We start from the raw sequence: 25,224 nt of genomic DNA, 5'->3' as shown, positions 1-25,224 counted from the left end.
GGTGGGGGCAGGAAGCTACAGGGAGCTATTCTCAATTTAAAACATGTTTCTTCCTTTTCACATCCAGGAAAATATAATATTCTGCCTTTTCAATATTTCCTAGGATATTTCATTTTCTTTTTTTTTCTTGTCCCTTTTTTATGTATATCTTTTTGTTTTTTTGTTTTTTTAATAAATCGATTTTTTAAATTTTTAAACAAACAAGCACAAACATAAAACACCACCTTCCAGGTTCGTACAGTATGTCGATTGGTTACAAAACTTTTGTACATCCTCACCATAGTCTTCACTTACAATTTATATAGAATCTTGTATTATCAATCTGATATATACAGTATGTATGCAGTTATTATCATTGTTAAACATTTATTTAACTATAACAATTACTTCATTTTTGTGTGAGATATTCTAAATTTTGAGTAAATTTGTATTATGACATTTCATTACATCAGATATTTCATTTTCCTGGGAGAGGGCTGGGTGATAACTTTCCACAGGTTCTAGGCCGGAGTTATCTAATACGTTTTCATCTATTACTTATGTTACCATTGATGCTTTGGAAAATAGGTTGACATCTTTTCTGTGACAGCCTCTCAAGTATTGGAAAGCTCCTCTTGCGCCATCCATTGTGTTCTTAATGTTTTAGTCTCCTGCCCCCTAATCATCTTTGTTGTTTTTCTTTGCAATATTTTTAGAGTTACCGCTGTTGATCCAGATATCTCCTGTTCCATAAAAGTACTTTTATTATTTTCTTCCCTGTTTAAAAGCTGAACTGCATAATTTTGGATAGGGCCCAGCGTTCAAATCTGTTGAGATCCTTCTGGACCTTGAGCCTATCTTCTAAACCGTTGGCTATTCACTCTAGCTTGGTGTTTGTAGTGTCCTGGCAAATGACGTCAGGAGTTTCCCCGAGTCGGCCAGCAACAGCTACAGCAATAGCAACAGCCAGGTCGCGTCTGATTGGTTAAGACGCGGCCTGGCTGAACGCGGGCATTTCAGTGTTTGGTAATTGGCTGTGCTGCCTGACAGCTTTCATATAAATAGCTGTCAGACAGCATCAGCCGCTGATTCTCTCCTGTATTTTGACAGCTGCCTTTTCTGTGTTAATAAATCAGTTGAATTGCCTCACGGCGTCCGTCTGCGTTCTTGCCAACTTAACATTGGCGACGAGGATGGGATCCAGCCGCCGCTGACCCACCACGCGTTTCTTTTTTTGGCAGAACCAGGCGTAGGCAATTTTTTTCTCCTTCGTCTCCACTTCTCCGCGATACCCTGAGGCGATCAGATGGCGTCCTTGCCACCCTTCGCGCCGTTCGGGAGCGCCGGAGAGACGTGGGAAGCGTTCCTCGAGCGCTTCGAATGTTTCCTCATAGCTAACGGCAAGAGGAACATTCCCAAAGATGAGAAATGCAGCTTTTTCTTAAGCTGTTGTGGTCCCCTGATGTTCGGCGCTGCCCGAGCTCTGGCGGCTCCACGGCCAGTCCACACGCTCAACTGGGCAACTCTGACCGGGAGGCTGCAGCATCACTATGCCCCTACGCCGTCCTGGATTGCGAGGCACTACGCCTACAGGCGTTGCGTCCAAAAACCGGAGGAAATGATCAGCCAGTTCCTCCAATCGCTCCGCACATCTGCCATGCAGTGCGAGTTCTCAAACATCGACTCGGCACTAGTGGAGCAGTTTGTGTGCGGAGTAAAAGACCTGCGCCTCCGGCGGCGACTCCTATCTCAGGCTGACATCACCTTCGAGGGGGCCATCGAGCAAGCCAGAGCCGTGGAGCTGTCCGATGAGTCGATGGCAGAAATGTTTCACCTGCCTCCGCCTCCAGGCCGCACCTGCCTGGTAGATGAACTGGTTCCTCTGCCTGTCGGCTACCCAGAAGAAGGCATAGTGGCCCGCCTCGGTCAGTCTGCCAGGTGGTGAGCGCCTCCACGAGGCATTTCCAAGGCACAGCTCTCCTCCCCGGACTCTGCCCTACGGGACTACCAGGGGACTTTAATTCCCACCCTGGGCTGTTACCTGGTGCGGGTGGAGTATGGGGACTTTTCTGGGTGTCTGCCTCTGCTTATTGTGGAAAAGCCTTTGCCAGCCCTGTTGGGCCTCGATTGGTTCCCTGCCTTGGGCCTTTCTGTCCATGGGGTACGGCAGATAGTGGCCACGCCTCCTGACGTGGCCGACGTCCTGGCACAATATGCCGACGTCTTTGATGGGCAGCTGGGAGCGTACAAGGGCACCCCCATCTCCCTTAATCTTGACCCCCAGGTTGCCCCGATTAGGCTGAAGGCCAGTAGGGTGCCTTTCGCCTTGAGGGCCAAGGTTGATGCTGAGCTGCATAAGCTCATCGCGCAGGGGGTATTGGAGCCGGTCGATTACTCTAGATGGGAGACCCCATTAGTGATCCCTGTCAAAGCGGACGGTTCCATACGCCTCTGCACGGACTTTAAGTCAACCATTAACCTTGCCCTCCAGGCGAACCCCTATCCAGTTCCGGTAGTGCAGCACCTGCTCCACTCGTTAGGACAGGGCTGCATCTTTGCGAAACTGGATATGGCACAGGCCTACCAGCAGCTCCTGGTGGACGACGAGGCGGCAGCCGCGCAGACCATCGTCACCCACCGTGGATCCTTCCGTTGCCGCAGCTTACAATTCGGCGTCTCCGTTGCCCCGGGGATCTTCCAGAGCCTCATGGAGCGCCTGCTCCATGGGCTCCCTGGCGTGGTTCCATATTTCGACAATGTCCTGATTGCTGCAAGCAGCCGATCAGGCCTCATCGAAATACTGCAGAAGGTCCTCGACCGTTTTAGGGGCGCGGGCTTAAAATTAAAGCACAGCAAATGCTCGTTTGCTGTGCCGAGGGTGGATTTCCTGGGTTTCACCATTAACGCCCAGGGAATTCACCCCACCCCCTCCAAAGTAGCAGCCATTCGGAACGCCCCCACGCCTGCCTCCAAAACGGAGCTGCAGGCGTTCCTCGGCTTGCTCAACTTTTACGCGCCATTTCTCCCCCATAAGGCGTCACTAGCCGAGCCGCTGCATCGGTTGCTCGACCGATCGGCAGCCTGGTGCTGGGGAGCCGCGAGGCGCATGCGTTCGCGGCTGTCAAAGAGCTGCTGACGTCAGAGGCAGTACTAGTTCAGTATAGTGACAGGCTGCCTCTGACTCTAGCTTGTGACGCCTCCCCCGTGGGTTTGGGGGCGGTCCTGAGCCATGTCCTGCCCAATGGCTCGGAGGCCCCCATCGCCTTTTACTCCCGGACACTGACTTCTGCGGAGCGCAATTACAGCCAGATAGACAAGGAGGCTCTGGCTGCAGTGTCTGGGATCAAAAGGTTCCACGATTACTTGTACGGGCGGCACTTTACACTGTTCACCAACTACAAGCCACTCCTTGGGCTTCTGGCCGGTAACAGGCCGACCCCTCCCATTCTGTCACCACGGATGACCAGGTGGACAGAATTCCTAGCTGCATACAGCTACTCTCTTGAATATCGGCCAGGGAAACACTTAGGGCACGCTGATGCCCTCAGCCGTTGCCCCCTCCCTGTCACCGACCCTCCAACAGTGCCGTGCCTGTCGGTTTTGGTGATTGCTGACTTGGCCCGGCCCATCTCCTCGGAGGAGGTGGCTGCCCAGTCCAGGGCTGACCCAGCCCTATCGCAGGTCTTGATGTGGGTCCTGAGGGGTTGGCCAGATGGGCCGGTGTCTGAAGACCTCCGCCCCTTCAAGGCCAGGCAGCTGGAGCTGTCACTCCACAGTGGGTGCCTCCTGTGGGGTGACAGGGTGGTCATTCCACCCAGCCTTCGCCACCAGGTGCTGTCTCGCCTCCACGAGGGCCACCCGGGCATAGTGCGAATGAAAGCTCTTGCTGGCAGCTATGTCTGGTGGCCCGGGATGGACGACGAGATTGCATCCTGGGTGGCTGGCTGCTCTCCCTGCCAGCGTTCCCGGCCAGCGTCTCCGGCTGCTGCGCCCAGGGAATGGGAGCTTCCCCAGGGGCCATGGTCACGTTTACATTTAGACTTCACGGGGCCTTTCCGAGGTCAGGTTTTCCTGGTTGTGGTGGACGCCTACTCCTGCTGGGTAGAACTCATCCTCATGAGGTCCACCATGGCCGAGGCCACCGTCAGAGAGTTGACTAGGCTTTTCGCCGCCCATGGCTTGCCGGACGTCATCGTCTCTGACAACGGTCCCCAGTTTGCGTCCACTGCGTTCCAGGTTTTCCTGGCCTCCCAAGGCATCCGCCACGATCCAGTCGCGCCTTACCATCCTGCCAGCAATGGTCGGGCGGAACGGGCAGTCCGCTCGGCCAGGGAGGCATTGGGCAGGATGGAAGACGGCGACTGGCCTTCAAGGGTGGCTGCTTACCTATTGGTACAGCATGCCATGCCTTGCCCCCTGTCCGGAAGGTCTCCGGCCGAGCTGCTGATGGGCCGGCGCCTGCGGACCACCTTGGATAGGCTGCACCCGCTCTATTCCAAGGAACAGCCGGGCAACCTGGGGCCCCCTTCCCGCAGCTTCTTGTTGGGGGACTTGGTTTGGGCGCAGGCATTCTCGGGGGATGCCAGGTGGGTGCCAGCCACCATCTCCTCCATAACTGGTCCCTGTTCCTACAGGGTCCAACTACCTGATGGGACCGAATGGCGGTGCCACCTGGATCAACTGAGGCGCCGCCAGTTGTCTGGGACCAACGACATCCCTGGGAGGTCGACCGCCGGCATCATTCCGCCTCCTCCTGCAGCCGAGCCGCCCTATGGTGCCCTTCCACCATGGCCGTATACTACTTCCCAGCTGCCCGGGGATCTGGTTTCACTGGACGCCACCTCCCGGCCGTCCTTGTTGGAGGACCATCACCCCAATGGGCGGGTTCCTCCTGGTTTTCCTTCACCTCTGGCCTTCCCCGAGTCAGGCCAGCCTTACCCAGAGAATTGTTCTCCATGCCCCGTCTCAAGCCCGCCTCCGGCCACGCCCCCTCGTCCCTGCCTACCTGTTGCGGAGATTCCTCCTTCTGCAGCAGGCCTTCAAAATGGCGCCCGGAGCTCCACTCCCTTGCGGGAGGAGCTTCCACGGGCACCTCCTTCCCCGCCGCCGACTCCAGCTCCACTGAGGCGTTCTGGGCGGGTCCGACGCCGCCCAGCCTACTTGCGTGAGTACGCATGCGCTACCTCCACACATGCGCCCTCACTGGGGGGGAAGGAGTGTAGTGTCCTGGCAAATGACGTCAGGAGTTTCCCCGAGTCGGCCAGCAACAGCTACAACAATAGCAACAGCCAGGTCGCGTCTGATTGGTTAAGACTCGGCCTGGCTGAACACGGGCATTTCAGTGTTTGGTAATTGGCTGTGCGTCTGACAGCTTTCATATAAATAGCTGTCAGACAGCATCAGCCGCTGATTCTCTCCTGTATTTTGACAGCTGCCTTTTCTGTGTTAATAAATCAGTTGAATTGCCTCACGGCGTCCATCTGCATTCTTGCCAACTTAACAGTGTTGTCCCCAAATTTTATGAGTTTCCTTCTATTTCCCCCATCCACGTTGCTAATTAAGATTTTGGAGAGAACTGCGTCTCAGGCAGAACCCTGGGGTAACTGTTTGCTTCCCTCCCGATAGATGTAGATATAATGTACGTCTACATTATAGATTTAGATGTACACATAGATAAAATATAGATGCTTCCCTCCATGTATTTTTGTGTGGTTAAACTTCATTAATAATGGAGCTTTTTCTTCTTCAATGGCTGTGCAAGCAGAATTTTTTTTTAATTACAAGGATTGAAAGGATAATTGAGGAATTTGTTTTTGAGGAAACATGTAAATAAACAATAACTGCTCCATTGCCCTTAACACATGTCTTTATCTCAAGGCATTATAAAATAAGAACAACCAGCGAAAATAAAAATCAACAAACTATTCCAAAAACAGTCTACTTAAGAAAACCAGTGGTGTCTCTAGCACATTGAAGTTTCTAGATGGAATGAGAAGAGAGCTGGAAGGGACCTTGGAGGTATTCTACTCCAGTCCCCTGTTCAAGCAGGAAATCAGATACCATTTCAGACAAGTGACTGTCCAGTCTCTTCTTAAAAACCTCCAGTGTTGAACCACCTACAACTTCTGAAGGCAAGCTGTTCAACCGGTTTATTTTCCTCACTGTTGGGAAGGTTCTCCTTAATTCCAGGTTGCTTCTCTCCATTGTTTCTTGTTCTGTCCTCTGGTGCTTTTGAAAATGGCCTCTTCCTCTTTGTGGTAGTCACTGAAATACTGGAATACTACTATGATGATCCCCCTAGCTTTTCTGTTGTCTAGACTAGCCTAACCCCAATCCTGCTAGGCCTTTAATCATCTTAGTTGCTCTTCTTTGCACTTTTTCCAAAGTGTCAACATCTTTTTTGCAATGTGGTAACCAAAACTGGATGCAGTATTCCAAGTGTAGTCTTACTTAAGTCTTCATAAATCAGTATTAATACTTCAGGTTGTTTTGATTTTATGCCCGTTTATACAACCAAGGGATTAGCTTTTTTGGCGGCTGCTACACACTTGCTGACTCATGATTAAGTGATCGTCCACTGGGACTCCAATGTCCCTCTCACAGTTACTGTTTTTGAGCCAGGTTTCACCTAATGTGTACTTGTACCTTTGGTTTTTCCTGTCCAGGTGCAAAACCTTGCTTTTCTCCACATTAACTTTTATTTTCTTGGATAGGGCTTATTGTGCAAGTCTGTCAAGATCCTTCTGGATCCTGAGCTTGTCGTCTGGGGTGTTGGTTATTCCTGCCAGATTAGTATCATCAGGAAATTGGATGAGTACCCCTTCTATTCCCTCATCTAAGTCATTTATGAAGATATTGAAGAGTATTGGGAACAAGAAGGAACCTAAGTTCCTTCCATGTAGACATAGTGTCATGATACTCATTGAGTATAGTTTGTCAGCCAGTTACAACTCCATCAGGTGGTGATGCTGTCTACCTCATATATGTATTCCACTTACTGTATAGGAATGATTTGTGATCTTTTTGTGAATTTCTGTGGAGGATCGAAACTCACTTTCCTCCAAAAGAGCCACTCTGAAGGTTCTATAGAGATCCTAAAGAGCCTCTAAAATCCAGACTATGCCCCCATCCAAATACTTACAAATATTGGAATATTACTATATTTTTAATACAACCAAAGAGTAAAAGAGCATATTACATGACAAAAAAGTAACAATACCATTGATATTTAATTTTTTTAAAATCAGATTTAGACGACTTCTTAGTCTTCATCACACTTTAGAGGAGCAAAGTATGGCCGTAATGCATGAAAAATTTTTTTGCACATGCTTTGGGGGTGGGGGCTTTTCATCAGAGAAAGAGGAATCCATCATCCTTTCAGCTCTTCTCACTCACTATACATTGATGTGCATGTGGCAATTCCCTCAGATTATGAGGCCTTTCACTAAATAAGGCTCCATGCAATGGCTAAAAAACTAAAGCTTATTTATTTTGGTCTAACTGATTTGTGATTGGCACCTTTCTTGCTTGATCATTTGCAATGTTAGCACAGTGGCATCACTTTAGTATCCCGAATTTTGGACAAAAAGAGAGGATGGAGGAATCATGAAAAATCAAATGTAGAAAACCTCTTACTTGTCACTGTTAATGCAATGTCGCAATTCCTTTTTTTAAAAAAAAATATTTTTTATTATTTTTACATTTAAAACAATGCAATACCGCGTAGTCGGAGTGATCATACATTCACATTATGTACAGCTAGTTTCAACCATTAACAGTTAATCTACTTAATACATTGTCTGTCCTTCTGTCGAATCATAATATATACATTTGTTCCAGTCTTGTCATCTTGTCTTATACCAATCATAAAATCTGTTCCATACTTCAAAATATTCTGATTCCCCTTTATTTTTAAGTTCAAGAGTGAGCCTATCTGCTTCTGCACAAGCCAACACTTTTCTTTTCTTTTTTCCTTATAAACAGAAATTTTTATTAGTTTTACAAAAATTTTCAGGAAAGGGGATAATGGATAAAGTTACAAATTTTGACAGCTACATTATGCAGGAAATGGCACTCCCCCCAATTCTCATAACTTTCACTTATTAATACATTAAATAATTACTACTTAGCAATATTTTGACAGCATATTTTTACCTTATATCTTCAAGTAATTTCAATCTATTTTATATCAAACAGAAAAAATTCCCTGTATTAGCAATTGCATTATTTTTCTAATTCACTTTTGTGATCTAAGTTTTCTCAGTGTTGCCTCTTCTCCCCCCACCAGCAGGGCTCCGGCACCTCCCATGTCTTGTGTATCCCGTGTGGTATCATCAGCTTTATCTAAGAGCGCTTTGTTTTTTTCCATGAAGGCCTCGGCCTCCATAGTTGTATTAATTCTAACTCTAGTGTCCTCCCAGAATATCAGCATACCTTCTGGCAGAAGCCACCGGAACCAAACCCCTTTCTGGTATAGTTTCTTCGCTAAAAGCGAAGATTTTTTTCTTTTATCTCTGACTTTCTTTGGGATTTGTTTCAGGATGACTATCTCTCTATCCTTGTATTTTAACACTTGCCCCCTTTGTGCACTCAGAATCTCATCTCTTGTAGTCTTTCTAAGAAATTTAATGTGAACCTCCCTTGGAACATTGTGTGTTCTAGCATAAGCTGAATTGACTCTATAGACCAGGTCAATATCCCATCCCAACTGCTGTCTGTCTTTTTTAATATATTCAGCCAATAGCGTTGTCATAATCTCCCTCAAATCTTCATCATCAGCCTCAATTACATTTTGAAATCTAAGGAGAAAAGACATCCTTTCAAACTCCATTTTTATCTGATGGTTCTCAAGTTCTTGGTTTCCTCTCTGGACCCCCCTCACCTCCCCCCTCATCTCGGCCGTCCCCTCCTCCAAAACTTCCAGTCTTTGTGTATTTTGAGCCGTTCGGTTTTGATTTTCTCTGAGCTGTTCTTTCATTTCTTTCAGTTGATTCTTTTTTTTTTTTTTTTTTATAATAAAATTTTATTGGTTTTTCAAGATTTATAGGGAAAAGGGTAAATGGACAGGTATACAAATTTTGGCAGTTGCAAAGTGTGTGAGGCCCCCCTCCCTCCATACCCATAGTATACATTTAATATAATGCATTAGTATATAATTGATTACAGTCAGCATATTAGTTCTATTATTAAATTCAATCAAATTAAACATTACAATATAAAATCCAAATATAATTCCATTTTCACTTTCGGTCAGTTTATAATAATATGATTTTCTTGTTTATTTTTGTGATCTGAGTCTTCTTGCTATTGCCCCATCTCCCTCCACTGGCAGAGCTCTGGCCCCTCCCGTGTCCTGCGTGTCCGTTGTGGTATCTGGTGGTTTCTCTAGGAGTGTTTTATTTTTTTCCATAAAGGCCTGCGCCTCTATGGGTGAATTAATTCTAATTCTTGTCTCCTCCCAGAATATCAGCATACCTTCAGGCATCAACCATCTAAACCACACCCCTTTCTGGTATAATTTATTCGCTAATTGCGAATAATTTTTTCTTTTTTCTCTAATCTTCTTAGGGATCTGCTTCAGAATGGTTATCTCCATATCATGATATATCAATGCTTGCCCCCTTTGTACACCCAGAATTTCATCTCTTGTGCTTTTTCTAAGGAATTTAATGTGAACCTCCCTGGGTACATTGTGTGTTCTAGCGTAAACTGAATTCACTCTATAAACCAGATCTATATCCCACCCCATCTGTTGTTTTTCTTTGTGTGTGTAGTCAGCCAGAATGTTTGTCATGATGTCCCTTATATTTTCCCCATCTTCTTCTATAACATTTTGAAATCTAAGATAATAGGACATTCTCTCAAATTCTAATTTCATCTGTTGGATGTCAAGATCTTTGTTCCCTTTCTGCACAGCTTCCACCCCCCCCCCTCACCTCCTCCACCCCCCCTTCCACAAGATCCAGTCTCTGTGAGTTCTTATAAATTTGGGCTTGATTTTCTTTAATTTCATCTTTCATTTCCCTTAGCTGTTTCTTGATTTCCTCCTGGCCCTGTAAAATTTGTTGAAGCATTTGTTGAAAGTCCATCTCTATAGTCTTAGGTTGCATCAGTTCTGTTATCTTGGACTGTGTGGCTGGACTGGATGTTACAGATGTTGGAGCAGATGTGGCAAAGCCAGATTTCCCAGGAGGTGGTCTTTTGGATGCCATCCTTTATAACATTAGAAGTTCAGTCCATATATAAGATAAACAGTTAGAAAAGAAGGGTAGCCAGGTGAGGTCCGGGAGCAGAAGAACCAGGCAGAAGAGAATCTCTCTAATAAGTCTGGCAATAGATGAAAGGTTTCCCCTAGAAAGTTCAAAAAGACCAATCCACAAGAGATTCCTCTGGGAGACACGGAGACAAAGACCGGAAGCCTGAATTTTAAAGGTGGAGTCAGGTTTCACAGTTCATAAAGACAACGGAAGTGTGCCATCTTGCCCTGCCAATTTTGGGCACAGAGGCATATCAAAGTTTTAAAAAGTTCCAAAAGTCCTCAAATCACAGTAAATAGTGAAATTAAATTGCAAAGAAAATCATCCAACCTGGGTGAGGCTTCATTCGTTGGCTCTCCCCCCTCCTCCTTCCCCGGGGGCTGAGAGCAAAATTATTCCTCGCCGCTTATCCAAGGGGGGGGGAAACCCCCCTCCCTCCAGCCGCGCCTCCAGAATACTCCGAAAGTTATTTAAAGAAAGCTAACTAGTTCTTTGTGCAAAATAGGGCATGAAGAGAGAAGCAGCCTCACCGCACCGCAGCTGCTTCCTTCAATTGCTTCATTCTCCCGACGGCTTTAGCGAGGCGCGAAGCGCAGAAACGCGAGGCGCCCTCCGATCTAGCTCCCCGGTGCCTTGGGCGCGCGAGAGACCTCCCGCCGCCCGCCGCCGATGCAGGAGCTCCCCGCGATGCCGCCCCTCCGGCAGGACCCCTCTGAGGGGTGTCCTGTGCCCCCCAAGGAGTGGGGAAGCCCACCGGAGAGCCGGAGCGGGCAAAGAGCTGCCCGTCGCCGCTGCCGCCGGAACCGGAACTCCTTTCAGTTGATTCTTCAAGTCCTCCTGCTCCTTTAAGATCTTTTGGAGCATCTGTTGGGTTAGGTCCTCCTCCGGGGCCTAGGGCTGTAACAGAGATGCTAATGTCTGTTGCCCGCTGGGGCTGGACGTTGAGGATGTTGGAGCAGAACCAGCAAAGCCTGGTTTCCCAGGTGGTGGTCTTTTCGGTGCCATTTTGATAAAGAAAGCTCAGAGGTGTCTGTGTCAATACAGTGAGAAGGGAGCTGTAAAAGGGGATAGCCAAGATAGATCATGAGGCAGACAGTCCAGGCAAATAGAGACCTTCTCTATAGTTCAAATCCAGAAAATAAAATCCATTGTTCCAAGTCCAGAATACAGTATATCAAGAGATATCTCTGAGTGTCACGGAGACAAAGACAAAATGCCAGCAATTTCCATGGGTGGAGTCAAATTTCAAAGTACATAAAGACAGCGGAAGTGTGCCATCTTGCCTTGCCAGCACCGGGATCAGAAAGCAACAAACCAAAAGTTTTCAAAGTTTTCAAAAAAGTCAGATCATCACCTCTCTTTCACAATTGCAGCAGGGTATTCATCTGCTTGCTTGCTATGAGTGTGATTTCATTCCAGAGCTCTCCCCCCTCCTCCTCCTCTGAGGGTAGAGAGCAGTTCAAAGCCACTTTTCCAAGGGGGGGGATCCCCCTCCCTCCAATCACACTTCCCAGGAACAGATTGAAGCGCTTTAAACAGCTGGCAATTCTTCTTTTAACAGTCAGAAAAGGGAACGGGGAGAATTTCCACCTCACCACATAGCAGCTGCAGCCTTCCAATTGTCACATTCGTCCAGCTGTCTTGACGCGAAAGCGCGCAGGAGCATAGAAGCTCCTCGCGCCCCCCCTTTGGCCTCCTGGTGCCTAGGGCAATGCAGGGAGCCCCCATGCGGCCGACGCCGATGACCCCCAGCTAGCCGCCCCTTCGGCAGAGGCCCCTACAAACCTCCCTGTGCCCCCCCGATCAGGGAGGAGCCCACCAAGAGCGCGCAGGGCGAGCGAAACACGCCCGTCGCTCTCCACAACCGGAACCAAGCCAACACTTTTCTGATTGTATCAAGCTCTGATGCTGTATTTTCTTTTTTCCAATACTATGCATAGGTTATGCGCTGCAGTTAGTATATGTATAATTAAAGTGTATCTTTCTTAAACCTCTCCGGTATTATGCCTAGGAGAAAAGTTTCTGGTTTAAACATAATTTGTTCTCCCACCATTTGTTCTAACCATGATTGAATCATTTTCCAATTTTTTTTGCCTCATTGCACGTCCACATGATAGAAAGTGCCTGGTGTTTTTTTACACTTCCAACAATTTGGGGCCAGATTTTTGAACATTTTGGAAAGCCGTGCTGGAGGGAGATGCTATCTGTAGAACATCTTATAAAGATTTTCTTTATACGCCGTAGCCAATGTTAGTTTCTGATTAAGTATCCAAAGTTTTTCCCACTTAGCCAATTCCACATTGTAAACGAAATTTTTCGCCCAGGCGATCATGTTTTCTTTGACATGTTCCTCCTCTAGTTTATATTCCAACAAGAATCTATACAGCACTTTGATCAGTCTGTTTTCTGTCTGTATCAACAGTTTATCTAATATTGTGTAGTCTTTGGCAATACCTTCGTTCTTCCTATCCTGTGCATACCTTGATTGTATCTGTAAATAAGACCACCATTCTACTTGTACTCCTTGATGTCAATTCTGATCTGGTTTTGATCTCCCCCTGCCTGTTCAATAACTTTTTATATGTGACTATATTTTCCATGATGATTAAATTTGGGTGTATGTATGCTTCCATCGTAGATAGCCAAATAGGTATTTTGGTATAGTGGTCATGTTTAATTTTGTTCCATATTAGTAACAGAGATTGTCTGATGTAATGTCTACTAAAATATTTGTGTGCAGATCCTTTTTCATACCAGAGGAAGGCATGCCAGCCTGCTTGGAGGTCATGGCCTTCCAATTTGAGTAATCTTTTATTTCTCAGCATTATGCATTCCCTTAGCCATTTTAGTATGGCCGCAGTATAATAGAGTTCCCAATCTGGTACGCCAAATCTTCCCTTTTCCTTAGTGTCTTGCATAGCCTTAAGTTTTATTCTTGGTTTTCTTCCCTGCCAAATAAATTTCAAAACCAATTGATTCAAATCCTTGAAGACACCTTTTTCTAATTTAATGGGAATATTCTGAAATAGGAAAATAAATTTTGGTAATATATTCATTTTTATAACTGCGATCCTGCCCATCAGGGACAGTTGTAGGTTTTTCCATCTTTCTAGATCTTTCTTAGTTTTATTAATCAAATTAGTATAATTATCTTCTTTGATGGTCACACACCTCGCAGATAGATATATACCAAGATATTTAACTTTTTTGACAATTTGGATACCCAATTTCTTCGTTAACTCCTCTTTTGCTTTTGATGTCATATTTTTAGTCAGCATTTTGGTCTTTGTCATATTTATCTTTAGACCCGCTATTTTCCCATACTCTGTCAATTCCTCAATGAGTTTCGTACCAGACTTTATAGGATCTTCTAGCACAAACACTAGATCGTCCGCAAAGGCCTGTAACTTAAATTGCTCATTTTTGATTTCTAGTCCCTTTATCTGTACCTCTTTACGTACATTCCTGGCTAGTACTTCTAGGGTTAGTATAAACAGCAGGCGGGATGGGGCAACCTTGTCTTGTACCTTTCTGGATTATAATACTTTGTGTTAATTCACCATTGATTATTACTTTGGCTTTTTGGTTTGTATAAATTGCTCTGATCGTGTTTATAAATTTATCCCCACAATCCATGTATTCTAATTGTTGGTGCAAAAATTCCCAGTTGACATTATCAAATGCCTTTTGGGCATCGAGAAAGATTAGTGCAACCTTTTTTTCATTGTGCACTTCCTAATATTCAAGAATGTTCAACATAATTCTCATATTGTTTTTAATTTGTCTTCTGGGGAGGAATCCGTTTTGATCTGTATGGATGAATGATGTAAGAAATTTTTTCAACCTTTCTGCTATTATTGAGGCAAAGATTTTGTAATCTGCATTTAGCAGTGAGATTGGTCTGTAGTTTTGTATAAACACCTGGTCTGTGTCCGCCTTAGGTAATAATACAATATTAACTTATAACTTTGCAACATATATCTGTGGATAGCCTGCAGTTGGTTAGCTTCTGCATGAGTGGAAGAACGACATCTATTGGCGAAATTTGGAATTTCCCCCCCTCTTAATACCTTAAGAGAAAACAGGAATTTTGGTGACTATCTTCTCTGGATAACAAGAGAGCTGACTACTAGAGTTTTTTGAGGCTAATCTTTGGACACTACTAATAGAAACAACTGGAGAGAGAGAAAGATCTATCGGAGCAGGGGAACCCAGAACATTCTCATATAATTATCCAACACAGGAGGGAAGCATCTAAGGTTGAACTTAAAAAATAAAAATTAATGTTATAATATTACCATCAAAGGAATATACTGTTTTTGTTATTGTTATTGCTGTAAGATTATTAATCCTAACTCTTTTCGATATTATTGGCACTAGTACTGATTAATTTAGGAGATTGTTTGATCACAATATAAGTAATAACTATAAGCAATTTACTCTTAGATTTTATTAAGTTAATAAAATAGATTAATAGATTAATAGAAACTTCGGAGTATTATAAGTGTGACATACACACACATATATATATATCACATATATATAGTGATAAATTGATAAGTCTCTCTCACTCTCTCCCTATCCTATGACAGCTGTTCTCACATAACATACGAACTTATCGATATATAGAGTTTACTACCCCCTACCCAGTGGTGGGTTTCAAAAATTTTTGGAACCTACTCTGTGGGTGTGGCCTCCTTTGTGGGAGTGGCTTGCCGGCCATGTGACTGGGTGGGAGTGGCTTGCCGCCCAAGTTCAGAGAACACCAAGGACCCCACAGTCCTCTCCCTCCTTATCTTTTTCCTTTTTGTCCTTTGACTTCTCCTCCTACTCCTTTCCCCACAACCCCATTCCCTTGGTGGAAGGCAATGGTGGAGCCAGATTTACTTAACAACCGTGTGACTACCTTAACAACTGCAATGATCCACTTAACAACGGTGACAAGAAAGGAGGTGAAAAAACTCACATTAAAATGTCTCACTTAACAACATACATTTTAGGCTCCACTGTGGTGGGAGGCCTCCCTGTACAGGCCAGGCTCCCCACAGCTTCTGCTTCTAAACCCCCAGCGGAGCTCTGCTTCCCTCCGGGGGTGGAAGGGAGCAGCTGACGATCCAGCACCCACCACGGGACCCCCGCAGCCCTTCCCAGGTCGCCCACGGAGCTCATCCCAGGCGAAACGCGGCTGGCGGGAAGGGATCCCTGGGGTGGCGGAGGAGGCGGCCCTGGGAGGCTCTCCGACTTCCCTTTTTCTTCTTTTCGGGCTTCCTTCTCATCCAGGCTGCAGCAGCTGCCACAACGTCATGCTTCCCTGGCTTCCTGGCGGAAGGAGAGCCTGGAGCCGCCGCCGCCGCTGCAGTCGTGTTAAAGTCTAACCTGGCGAGCGGGAGAGGCAAACAAACCGGTTGGTCCGCTCCAGGCTCCCTCCGCCCTTCAAAGGCAAACGCCGCCCGGCAGCTCTGGCCGGCCTTCCCGGGGGCGATCCGCAGGGGCTCCCCCAGGCCTCCATGGCGGGGCAGCTGGGGGGGCTCCCGTGGCCCCAAAGGTGCCGCTTCCCCCGAGGCCGGCCGGCTGTGTAAGGGCGGGCGATGTCCAGGCAGACGCCCCTCTTGGCCGCCCCAAGGCCCGGGGCCTTGGAGTCTTTGGGGGCCAGAGGGCTCCGTGCAGCGGCTGCCTTCCTACCGCTGCTCCTGGGATGGGCGGAGATCCCTGCGGCAGTTGCGCCTGAAAGCCTCGCTCCGAATCCCCTCCGTTATTTCTGAAGCCAGAGACCCCTCCCCACTTGGGCGAAGTTTGGGCTGGGTGTCAGCAGGGACCCCGGAATGGCTCCTTGGCCCCCAAGGCCGTTGGGGGGCTTCTGCCAGGGTCTTCAAGTCCTTGAAACATCCCCCCCCACACACGTTGCTGAGCCTTAGTGTGGAAGTTGCTATATTTCAGGATACAGTGAGTGAGGGGAATCGCGTGGTTCCTCAGATCACACGGGTGCAGCCCGACTGGAGGTTTCTCTTCTCAGAAATGTCTTCTCGGGCTGCGCCCGTGTGATCTGAGCAACTACGCGATTCCCCTCACTCACTATCTCCATGGCGACAGGACGGCGCTTGCCTGCGCTCCACCAGCTTGGGCGCGATCTGAGAAGTTTTCCAGTGGAGCTCCTGAAAGGGACGCAGGCTGCCACCCCTCCACTGAAGACATTTCTGAGAAGAGAAACTTCTCCGGTCGCACCTGACCTGGTGGAGCACAGGCAAGCGCCGTCACATGACAGGGGTGGGGCAAGAACTTACTTCCGGGTTCATTCACCAACCGGATCGCGCGATCCGGTGCGATCCGGCAGAAACCCACCACTGCCCCTATCGCTATTTAAAATTGATAATTGAGTAGAGGAAGAGGGAAGAGGAGACAGAAAGGGAAGAGAGGGAGAGGAAGGAAGGCAGGAAGGCAGGAAGGAAGGAGGACTGGAGAAAGTTACAAGGGAGAGAAGAAAATGGGATTCTGGAGAAAAATTAAAGTAGGGATCCAATTCTTCCAAAAAATGACAAATAGTACAAATTTAACGAAAATTGGCACAGGGAGGAAGGCAGAATCCCAGCCATCCCTAGTGGCTGCAAGTCCTTCAAACCAAAGATCTTCGGAGGATATGCTTCAGAGAGAAAGATCCAATTCAACTCAGGAATTGCAGATGATATTACAGACCATGCAGGAAGCAATGGCTAAAAATCAGGAAGAACTTTAAAAGGATATTAGAAAAATAAGGAGTGATACTGTAGAATTAAAGGAGAGAATGCAGAAGATGGACGATAAATGTGAGAAGTTCCAGGAACAGATCAATAAACACGAACAAAGAATAAATGTAATAGAAGGAAGGTTGGAAAAGGAGGATGAAAAAATGGAGCATCTGAGTTCTAGGCTGATCCAGGCAAACAAGGAACTTTAGTTAACGGTCCTCGCATTAGAATCGGAGAAAGCAGCCCAATTCCTACGGTTCCAGAACGTAAAGGAAGAAAAAGGTGAGGATTTACCAGACATGATGGCAGACCTTATGGCAAAGGCTTTGGGAATAGAAAAGGATGAGATGGCAAGTGAGATCGACGAGACGTATCGAATACAGACAAACTACGCAAAAAAGAATAATTTACCAAGAGAAGTTCATGTAAAGCTTGTTAAAAAATCAATACGTGACGAGGTGCTGAATAGAATAAGAGACAACCTGATAATGTACAACCATCGACAACTAACAGTTCTAAAACAGGTACCGAGGAGAATTAGAGAATTAAGAAGGTCCTATCAATTTTTAACATCTGTCCTGAACAAATTTGAAATTAACTTTAGATGGCTGATGCCGGAGGGCATACTGGTAACTTGGAGAGATAGAAGATTTAGAATAGACACGATGGAACAAGCGGAAGATTTTTACAATACTCTTGTTGGGCAGGAGGATGAGAAAGACGAAGGAGAACAGTCGGGAGCAAGGAGGCAAGGATCCAGGGCACAGATAAGAAGAGAAAAGGAACCAGTGGAGACAGGAAAGGAGAAAGAAGTCGTTCTAGACGAAAAAGGGGAAGAACCAAAGGAAGTGAGAGAAATAAGGGCAACAAGAAGCACACAACCTATATACACATAGAAGTATGTCGGGAAAAATCAAGATTCTATCATTGAATATTAATGGTCTAAACTTACCCCAGAAGAGGAAAACAATATTTAATAAATTAAAACATTTGAACTACGATATAATTGCAATGCAAGAGGTCCATATGACTAAAAGACAGATCCAGATCTTAGAATGTCCTAGATTGGGTAAACTTTACACGGCACTAGCTAACCAAAAGAAAAGAGGAATAGCATTATATGTCAAAGACACAATCCAGACTAAACTAATTTATCATGATGAGGAAGGGAGAATATTAATCGTAGAAATAATGTTAAACCAAAAAAAGGTGTCACTGGTTGTAATATATGCACCTAATGAAGACCAGGAAAATTTCTATCATAGACTATATAGCATTATTCAAGAGATGGGAAATGAAAATGTTTGTTTACTGGGTGACTTCAATGCTATAGTTGACCCGAAATGGGACTATAAAAGTGGAAAGAAGAGAAAAGGAGCTAGAAGAACTTTGCCAAGGTCATTCTTCCAAATGGCTGAAGAACTTAATCTGTATGATGTATGGCAAGAAAGATGTCCAGAGGGAAAGCAATATACCTTCTACTTGAATAGACACGAATCCTGGTCAAGGATAGATATGGTCTGGCTGCTGATGGAGATAATTTCAGAAGTGAAGGAGATAGATATAGAACCCAATCTATGGGCTGACCACAATCCCATGAGGATTATTTGGAAAAAACAAAAGGGAAGTTATCGTTGGTTACTCAATAGATCAATTCTAAAAGACCAGGAATATATTAAAAGAGTTAACCAAGAATTAAGATTCTTCTTCAAAGAAAACGGGCCAGGAGATACATCCAAACAAAACCTATGGGATACAACTAAGGCATTTATAAGAGGGGTCACAATATCAGCCACAGCCAGGAAGAAAAAAACTGAGAATCTAAAAATAAGAGAGCTGAAAGAAAGGTATAGAAATTTAGAGAGTGAACTGCAAAAGAAACCGCAGAACAGAAGTATAAAAGGAAATATGGAACTGATTAAACATAAATTGGCTATATTTGAAAAAGCAAAATTGGCACAATCTATAAAAAAAGCAAAGCAATGTCGCAATTCCTGAATAAGACAATTCAGTATCAAATTCCACCTCACTCTAAACTTTGATGCAACTTGAAGTCTCTTTGGATTATATTTGTATATTTTAAAAAGCCAAGAACTGTGATGGTGAACCTATGGGACATGTTCGGGAGGTGGCATGCAGAGCCCTCTGTGTTGTGCTGGCACATGCGCCGTCAGCCCAGGTCACATCTCCGTGGAGTTTCTTTTGTGAGCTTCTTACCTGTTGCTGCACTGATCTTACCTGTTACCTGTTGCCGCGCTGCCAATATTGGGATAACCCACCTCCTGCCAGCCAGCTGGTTTTCAGATCTCTGATGTGCATGTGCATATTATTGCATGTCCATGGCACGGGCATATTCGCATGCATATATGAACAACTTTCAGTTAGGGCATGCAGGCGCGTATAGTTTTGGCAATCGGGGCCTAAAAAGTTCGCCATCACTGGCCTACAATCTCTCGGCTGCACCATTCCAACTTTCCTGAGGATGGAGGAAAGTACTCTAAGAAATTGGGTGTCTATTAATGAATCAGAAAGGGAAAAATGAGGGAAAATAGGGAAATTTAAAGCCTTTTGAATATGATCACATGGGAAGAAGAAACAAGTGGAGAGTAGGAATCGTACTTTTGAAAATAAATAAATTGTACTTAAATATAAATAATCCAGGTCAGAATTAAAATGACACCCGCCCATTGTTTGCATTTTGTTAGTAAATTCATATCCGTCGTTCAGACTAAGAAAATAATTCCTTTGCAAGCTCAGTCTCTGTAAATAGGAAAATTCAAAAATGTAACTTTCTAGAATTAACATCATGTTCCCACCTAAGCGTATCTTTGTATGGGAAATTAGGTCATTTGTCCTCCTAAAGCTCTCTCCAAAGTCCATGCATTTATCTTGGCTTCTTCTCCCTTGTGTGGATCCTTTGATGGTGAGTAAGATGATAGCTCTGGTTAAAAGATTTTCTGCATACCATGCATTTAAATGGCTTCTCCTATGTGTGGATTTTCTTATGGACAGTAAGAGAACGGCGTGTACTGAAGCCCTTTCCACACTCCATGCATTTGTATGGTTTCTACCCTGTGTGGATCCTCTTATGGACGGTAAGGGCACTGCTTATGCTGAAGCCCTTTCCACACTCCATGCATTTAAATGGCTTTTCCCTGGTGTGGATCCTCTTATGGACGGTAAGGGCACTGCTTGCCATGAAGCCCTTTCCACACTCCATGCATTTAAATGGCCTTTCCCCTGTGTGGATCCTCTTATGGATGGTAAGGGTATTGCTTCTACTGAAGCCCTTTCCACACTCCATGCATTTGTATGGTTTCTCCCCTGTGTGGATCCTCTTATGGACGGTAAGGCTACGGCTTAAAGTGAAGCCCTTTCCACACTCCATGCATTTAAATGGCTTTTCCCCTGTGTGGATCCTTTTATGTCTAATGAGGCCACTACAGTGGAAGAAGCTCTTTCCACACTCCATGCATTTATGTGGCTTCTCCCCTGTGTGGATCCTCTTATGGATGGTAAGGGTAGTGTTTCTACTAAAGCGCTTTCCACACTCCATGCATTTAAATGGCCTTTCCCCTGTGTGGCTCGTTTTATGACGAATGAGGCCACTAGGGTGGAAGAAGCTCTTTCCACACTCCAGGCATTTAAATGGCCTTTCCCCGGTGTGGATCTTCTTATGGACGGTAAGGGCACTACTTGTACTGAAGCCCTTTCCACACTCCATGCAGTTAAATGGCTTCTCCACTGTGTGGATCCTTTTATGACTAATGAGGCCACTAGGGTGGAAGAAGCTCTTTCCACACTCCATGCATTTAAATGGCTTTTCCCCTGTGTGGATCCTTTGATGGAGAGTCAGTACACTGTTTCTACTGAAGCCCTTTCCACACACCAGGCATTTAAATGGCTTCTCCCCCATATGAATCATTTTATGGAATGTAAGTTTACTCTCTTTGTTGAAGCTCTTTCCACAATCTATGCATTTATATTGTGCATCACATGTGAGAATTATCTTATGTCTCAGAAGGGATGCAATCTTATGGAATCCCGAACCACAGTCCATGCACTTATATGGCTTCTCCTTGTGGTTTCTTTCCTGAGCAGTCAAAGTCTTCCTTTCACAGAAGCTCTTTCCATCCTCCAGAGTCTCCCCGATGGGAAGACTTTTTTGTGATGTAAGAGACCCATTTTCCTGAGAAAATGGGATACTCCAATTGCAATTTTTTCCATTGTCTTTGCGTATATAATCCCGTCCTTTGGATGTGGATGGATAGTGTTCATTTACCTCTAATGTGTCTTTGGACAGTTTTACACCTTTCCCCATATATTTCTTCTGTATTTTTCCCCCTTCCTCAAGAAGCTCCTGCATGTGAGCCTCAATGGAAGATGAGCTTTCCTTATTCCAATTACTTGAGGGGTTTCTCTCCTGCCTGTGGAATTCCATTTGAATTGCAGGCTTCTCCATTACGTCTCCATGCCTGAACCCTTGGAATGATTCTCTTGACTCTTCATGGACCTTCTCATTATCACCTTCAAGGGGAAAGAGAAATAAACAATACACCAAGTTTAAAGGAAAAGATCAATCAGCCGGAAATCATCCCCCTTTGAAACTCATCTTCAGCCTCCTCTTTTTCTTCTTACAGAAAACATGTTTCACTTGCATTTTGTTTTTTATTTGCCGAAAATCACATGATTGAAGTGGAGGAAAATACTACTATTCTTCTATTAAGCTTAAGCTGCATGTTTGCAATGGGAAACCGTCACCATTTCACCCCTAATTCTAAGTTGCAGGATAGAAATAAAATAGAACCAGTTAACCCACTTACTTGAATGACAAGGCCTCATAGCAATAGCACTTAGACTTATATATCACTTTACAGTGCTTTACAGCCCTCTCTAAGCGGTTTTCAGAGTCAGTAAATTGCCCCCAACAATCTGGGTCTTTATTTTACTGACCTTAGAAGGAATGAATGCTGTGTCAACCTTGAGCCTGGTGGGATTCGAACTGCCAAATTGCAGGCAGCCAGCAGTCAGCAGAAGTAGCCTGCAGTACTGCATTCTAACCACTGCGTCATCACGGCTTCACAGGACTGATATGGAATTATCTGGGCCAAAAAAGCTGAAATCTGCGATGGAGTTTAACATTACATCAAGACAAGGAATGACTTTGCCACTGACATTTTTAAATAGAAAACACACTGGATGTGAAATGGCACAGGATTCATTTAAAGAGAATGCCATGGATCTATTTCCTTCCTAGGAGCAGGAGAATGGTGTGTTTCTACCTGCTTCCTGCCCAGAGATGACCTCAATTTGAGATTTTTAAAATGAGAAACAGCCAGAGGTATCCAACTACAAAAAGTCTTCCTGAATTCTCTGTCTGCAGAGTAGGAAACACCCTTACCAAGAGAGGCCACGTTCCTGTAATTTTCCATCATGACTTCCCAATGCAGAGCTTTTTGGCCAGGATCCAGCTGAGACCATTCCTCCTTGGAGAAATACACAGCCACCTCCTCGAAGGAGACAAGGCCCTCCTGACGGGGAAAGAGAGTACACAGAAGGCCCAGGAGGTATTGTTTTAAAAAAGCTCCTATCGCTTACAAATTCCCGAAGTAATGCTATGCACTAAGGTAATTGGCTCTGCTAGGTAGCATTCCAGGGTTTATGTGAGAAAATGTTTGGATTGAAGAAATGTGTTGGGTAGTGTTATGCCAGAATATATAAATATACATTGTGGTATATATGTATTTTTCCGAGTATAAGATGCACCTTTTTCCCTCAAAAAAGAGGCTGAAAATCTGGGTGCGTCTTATACACTGAATGCCTCCCGATGCCCCGCCCCTTCACCAAAATGGCCGTGCATAGCCTTATGGAGGCTTTCAAAGAGCTCCTGGGGGCTGAGGAAGGCAGAAATGTACAAAAACGGGCCATTTTTTACTTATTTTTGCCCCCCCCCTCAGGAGCACTCATCAAGCCCCCTAAAGGCTATTCCTGCATTATTTTAAAAGGGGCGGGGTTGTTGTAAAAAAAGGAAGTTTTTGGGAGGTTTGCAGAGTGCTAAAACTTTTTTTTTCCTTTTGGAAAGCTCTTTAGTTAGAGTGATTGATGTGAATTTCATTGATCAAGTGCTGTGCCAAGAGAAACAAAGTCTTAGGTGCTGCAAATTGTCAGCAATTTGCTTCCCCAGCACATGGATAAATACACGTGGAAACACCTACCTACCTATTCTCTCTCTCTCCCTACCTACCTACTTTATTTCTCTCTCTCACTCTACCTACCAACCTACCTACTTTGTCTCTCTCTCTCTCTCTCCCTACCTATTGTATTTCTCTCTCTCTCTCTCTCTCTCTCTCTCTCTCTCTCTCTTTCTCTCCCTATCTACCTACTGTATTTCTCTCTCTCTATTTCTCTCTCTATCCCTTTATCTACCTATCTACGTACTCACTCTCTCCATCTACCTACCAACTTTTTTTTAACATTTGCCCCTTCAAAACCTTGGTGGGTCTAATATTCTGGTACGTCTCATACTCCAAAAAATACGGTACGTTTATACTGTTGTTGCTCTCTTTCTCCATCTAGTGGGCAGACAGACAAACACACCCATTTGCCAATCAGCCTGCACTCTCAAGTCAAGTGCATGATGGGAAGCCAGACTCCTCAGGGTCTTGTGAAAAAATAAAGTGGAACCGCAACTGAAGACCTCCTTCTACCGGTCCACAATAGAAAGCATCCTCACTCGTTGCATTACGGTGTGGTATGCTGGCTTGACAGCTGCGGATAAAAAGATTTTACAGACGGTGGGGAGCACAGCACAAAACATTGGGGGCTAGACGACATCACTAGGGCTCACTGCCTCAGAGGAGCGAGGAAAATCCTCAGGGACGACTAACACCCTGGTCTGCCCTTCTTTCCTCTCCTACCATCAGGTAGGAGATATAGAAGCATCGCAGCCGCACAAACAGGCTGACGAACAGTTTTTATCCGTGGACTGTCTGAGTCCTGAACGAAAAATAACATTACAACCACATAATACATTGACTTGTAGGACTGGGTGTTTATTGGTAGGATTCACTGGGCTAGGAATTATTATTATTTTGTCTTTCACTGTGAGTTGTATTGTGTTGGGGTTGCAGGAAGGGAGCCTTAGCCAATCTCATTATACACATGTTGTACTCTGACAATAGAGATTTGAATTGGACTGAATTGTTTAGCTTTTTAGTAAATGTCTCATGATGCCCCAAGACTCATTAAAGTGCTGGGAGAGCCCAGCCAGGAATTTCTTTCTGGTTCTCCTCACATTTTAAGGAAGCTGCTTGTAGTCTGAATGGAAGATAACAAAGTGGAAGAAATTTCGTGAGGGGAACTTCTTTAGCTTGTGCAAAGCTTGACTGTTTGGCCTCCAAATGCAGGCACAATTCAAGGCATTAGAATTGCCAATCTGAATATTTAGACAGTTTTCTGCATCCTTGCACAAATCCAAGTCAAAAAGTTACAAACAAGGGTTATTTGAAAAGTGAGTAATTAGCATAAGTACAATTCTAATAATAATAGGAAGCAATTAGCAGTTATTTAAAGTGGTGGCTTTAATAAAATATTTCCTAAAGAGAATCTACTTCAACTTTCAATCTTGCTCAGGAACACAAAAATAAGCCAACCCCAAAAAGAAGGAAAAATGGAAGGAGACTGTCTACATACATCAGCTTGACTTTCTGAAGGAAAGGGAGCATACAAATCTAAGAAATTAATTTCCTCTTACTTGAACTGGAGTTTCAACCATTCTTTCAGTTCCACCATCAGGAAGGGTCAACTTCCTTCTATTCTTCCCTATGAGGGAGACAGAATTTACACTGCATAATTCATAATGTAGAAGTTCTATAGAAGAGAAGGCCTAGAGAAGATGAAACACCTGAGATCTCCCTGGGGAACGGGAGAGCTTTAGATTACCTCCAGTCATGTCCATATTTAGATCCTCCTGAGAGATCCTCCTGAAAATCATTTTCGGAGATGAACTTGAAGGATGCCTCCTTTCCTCAGGATCTCTGATCTCAACCATGAAGGACTTGAAAAACTAGGCAGGAAACAACAAGAAGAATAAATGGACAATACACATCAAAAAGTGGATTCTTCTTCTGTGAACACCCCTCCAAGGCCCCAGAAGTCCATCCGTGAGGATGGAAATTAGGAAAGGAACAGCTATCACAAATAAAAGAACAAGGTCCTACAAGAATTAGAAGTACAGTATCTCCATGTATAACGGATGCCAAAGAACT

General features: G+C 45.0%; 2 protein-coding genes across 2 annotated transcripts in view; both read right to left on the bottom strand.

The window, feature by feature from the left end:
• Positions 1 to 25,224, bottom strand: part of LOC309400013 (zinc finger protein 202-like) — a gene marked incomplete at its 3' end in the record, with an annotated part of 50,616 nt that overhangs the window by 23,046 nt on the left and 2,346 nt on the right. The window lies entirely within an intron of this gene.
• LOC309383884 (uncharacterized protein) lies at positions 18,405 to 25,173 on the bottom strand. The gene is made up of 4 exons (XM_081936884.1): positions 24,899 to 25,173; positions 24,711 to 24,778; positions 22,359 to 22,488; positions 18,405 to 21,484 (listed from the first exon to the last, which is right to left on the bottom strand). Exons 1-4 carry the CDS (start codon positions 25,005 to 25,007, stop codon positions 20,025 to 20,027), a joined length of 1,767 nt encoding a protein of 588 aa, XP_081793010.1. The 5' UTR covers positions 25,008 to 25,173; the 3' UTR covers positions 18,405 to 20,024.

This window comes from Natrix helvetica, assembly GCF_964273705.1.
Source record: "Natrix helvetica genome assembly, chromosome: 1".
Classification (NCBI taxonomy): Eukaryota; Metazoa; Chordata; class Lepidosauria; order Squamata; family Natricidae; genus Natrix; species Natrix helvetica.
This window is presented reverse-complemented; position numbering and strand designations above follow the sequence as displayed.

What these genes read in the sequence shown, in the direction of transcription:
- LOC309383884 (XM_081936884.1), bottom strand. Translation starts at nt 25,007, where the DNA reads ATGGTTGAGATCAGAGATCCTGAGGAAAGGAGGCATCCTTCAAGTTCA. An exon ending in TGGTTGAAACTCCAGTTCAA is followed by an intron (nt 22,489 to 24,710) that starts GTAAGAGGAAAT and finishes TTTCCCCGTCAG; the next exon opens with GAGGGCCTTGTCTCCTTCGA. An exon ending in CAGGAACGTGGCCTCTCTTG is followed by an intron (nt 21,485 to 22,358) that starts GTAAGGGTGTTT and finishes TTCCCCTTGAAG; the next exon opens with GTGATAATGAGAAGGTCCAT.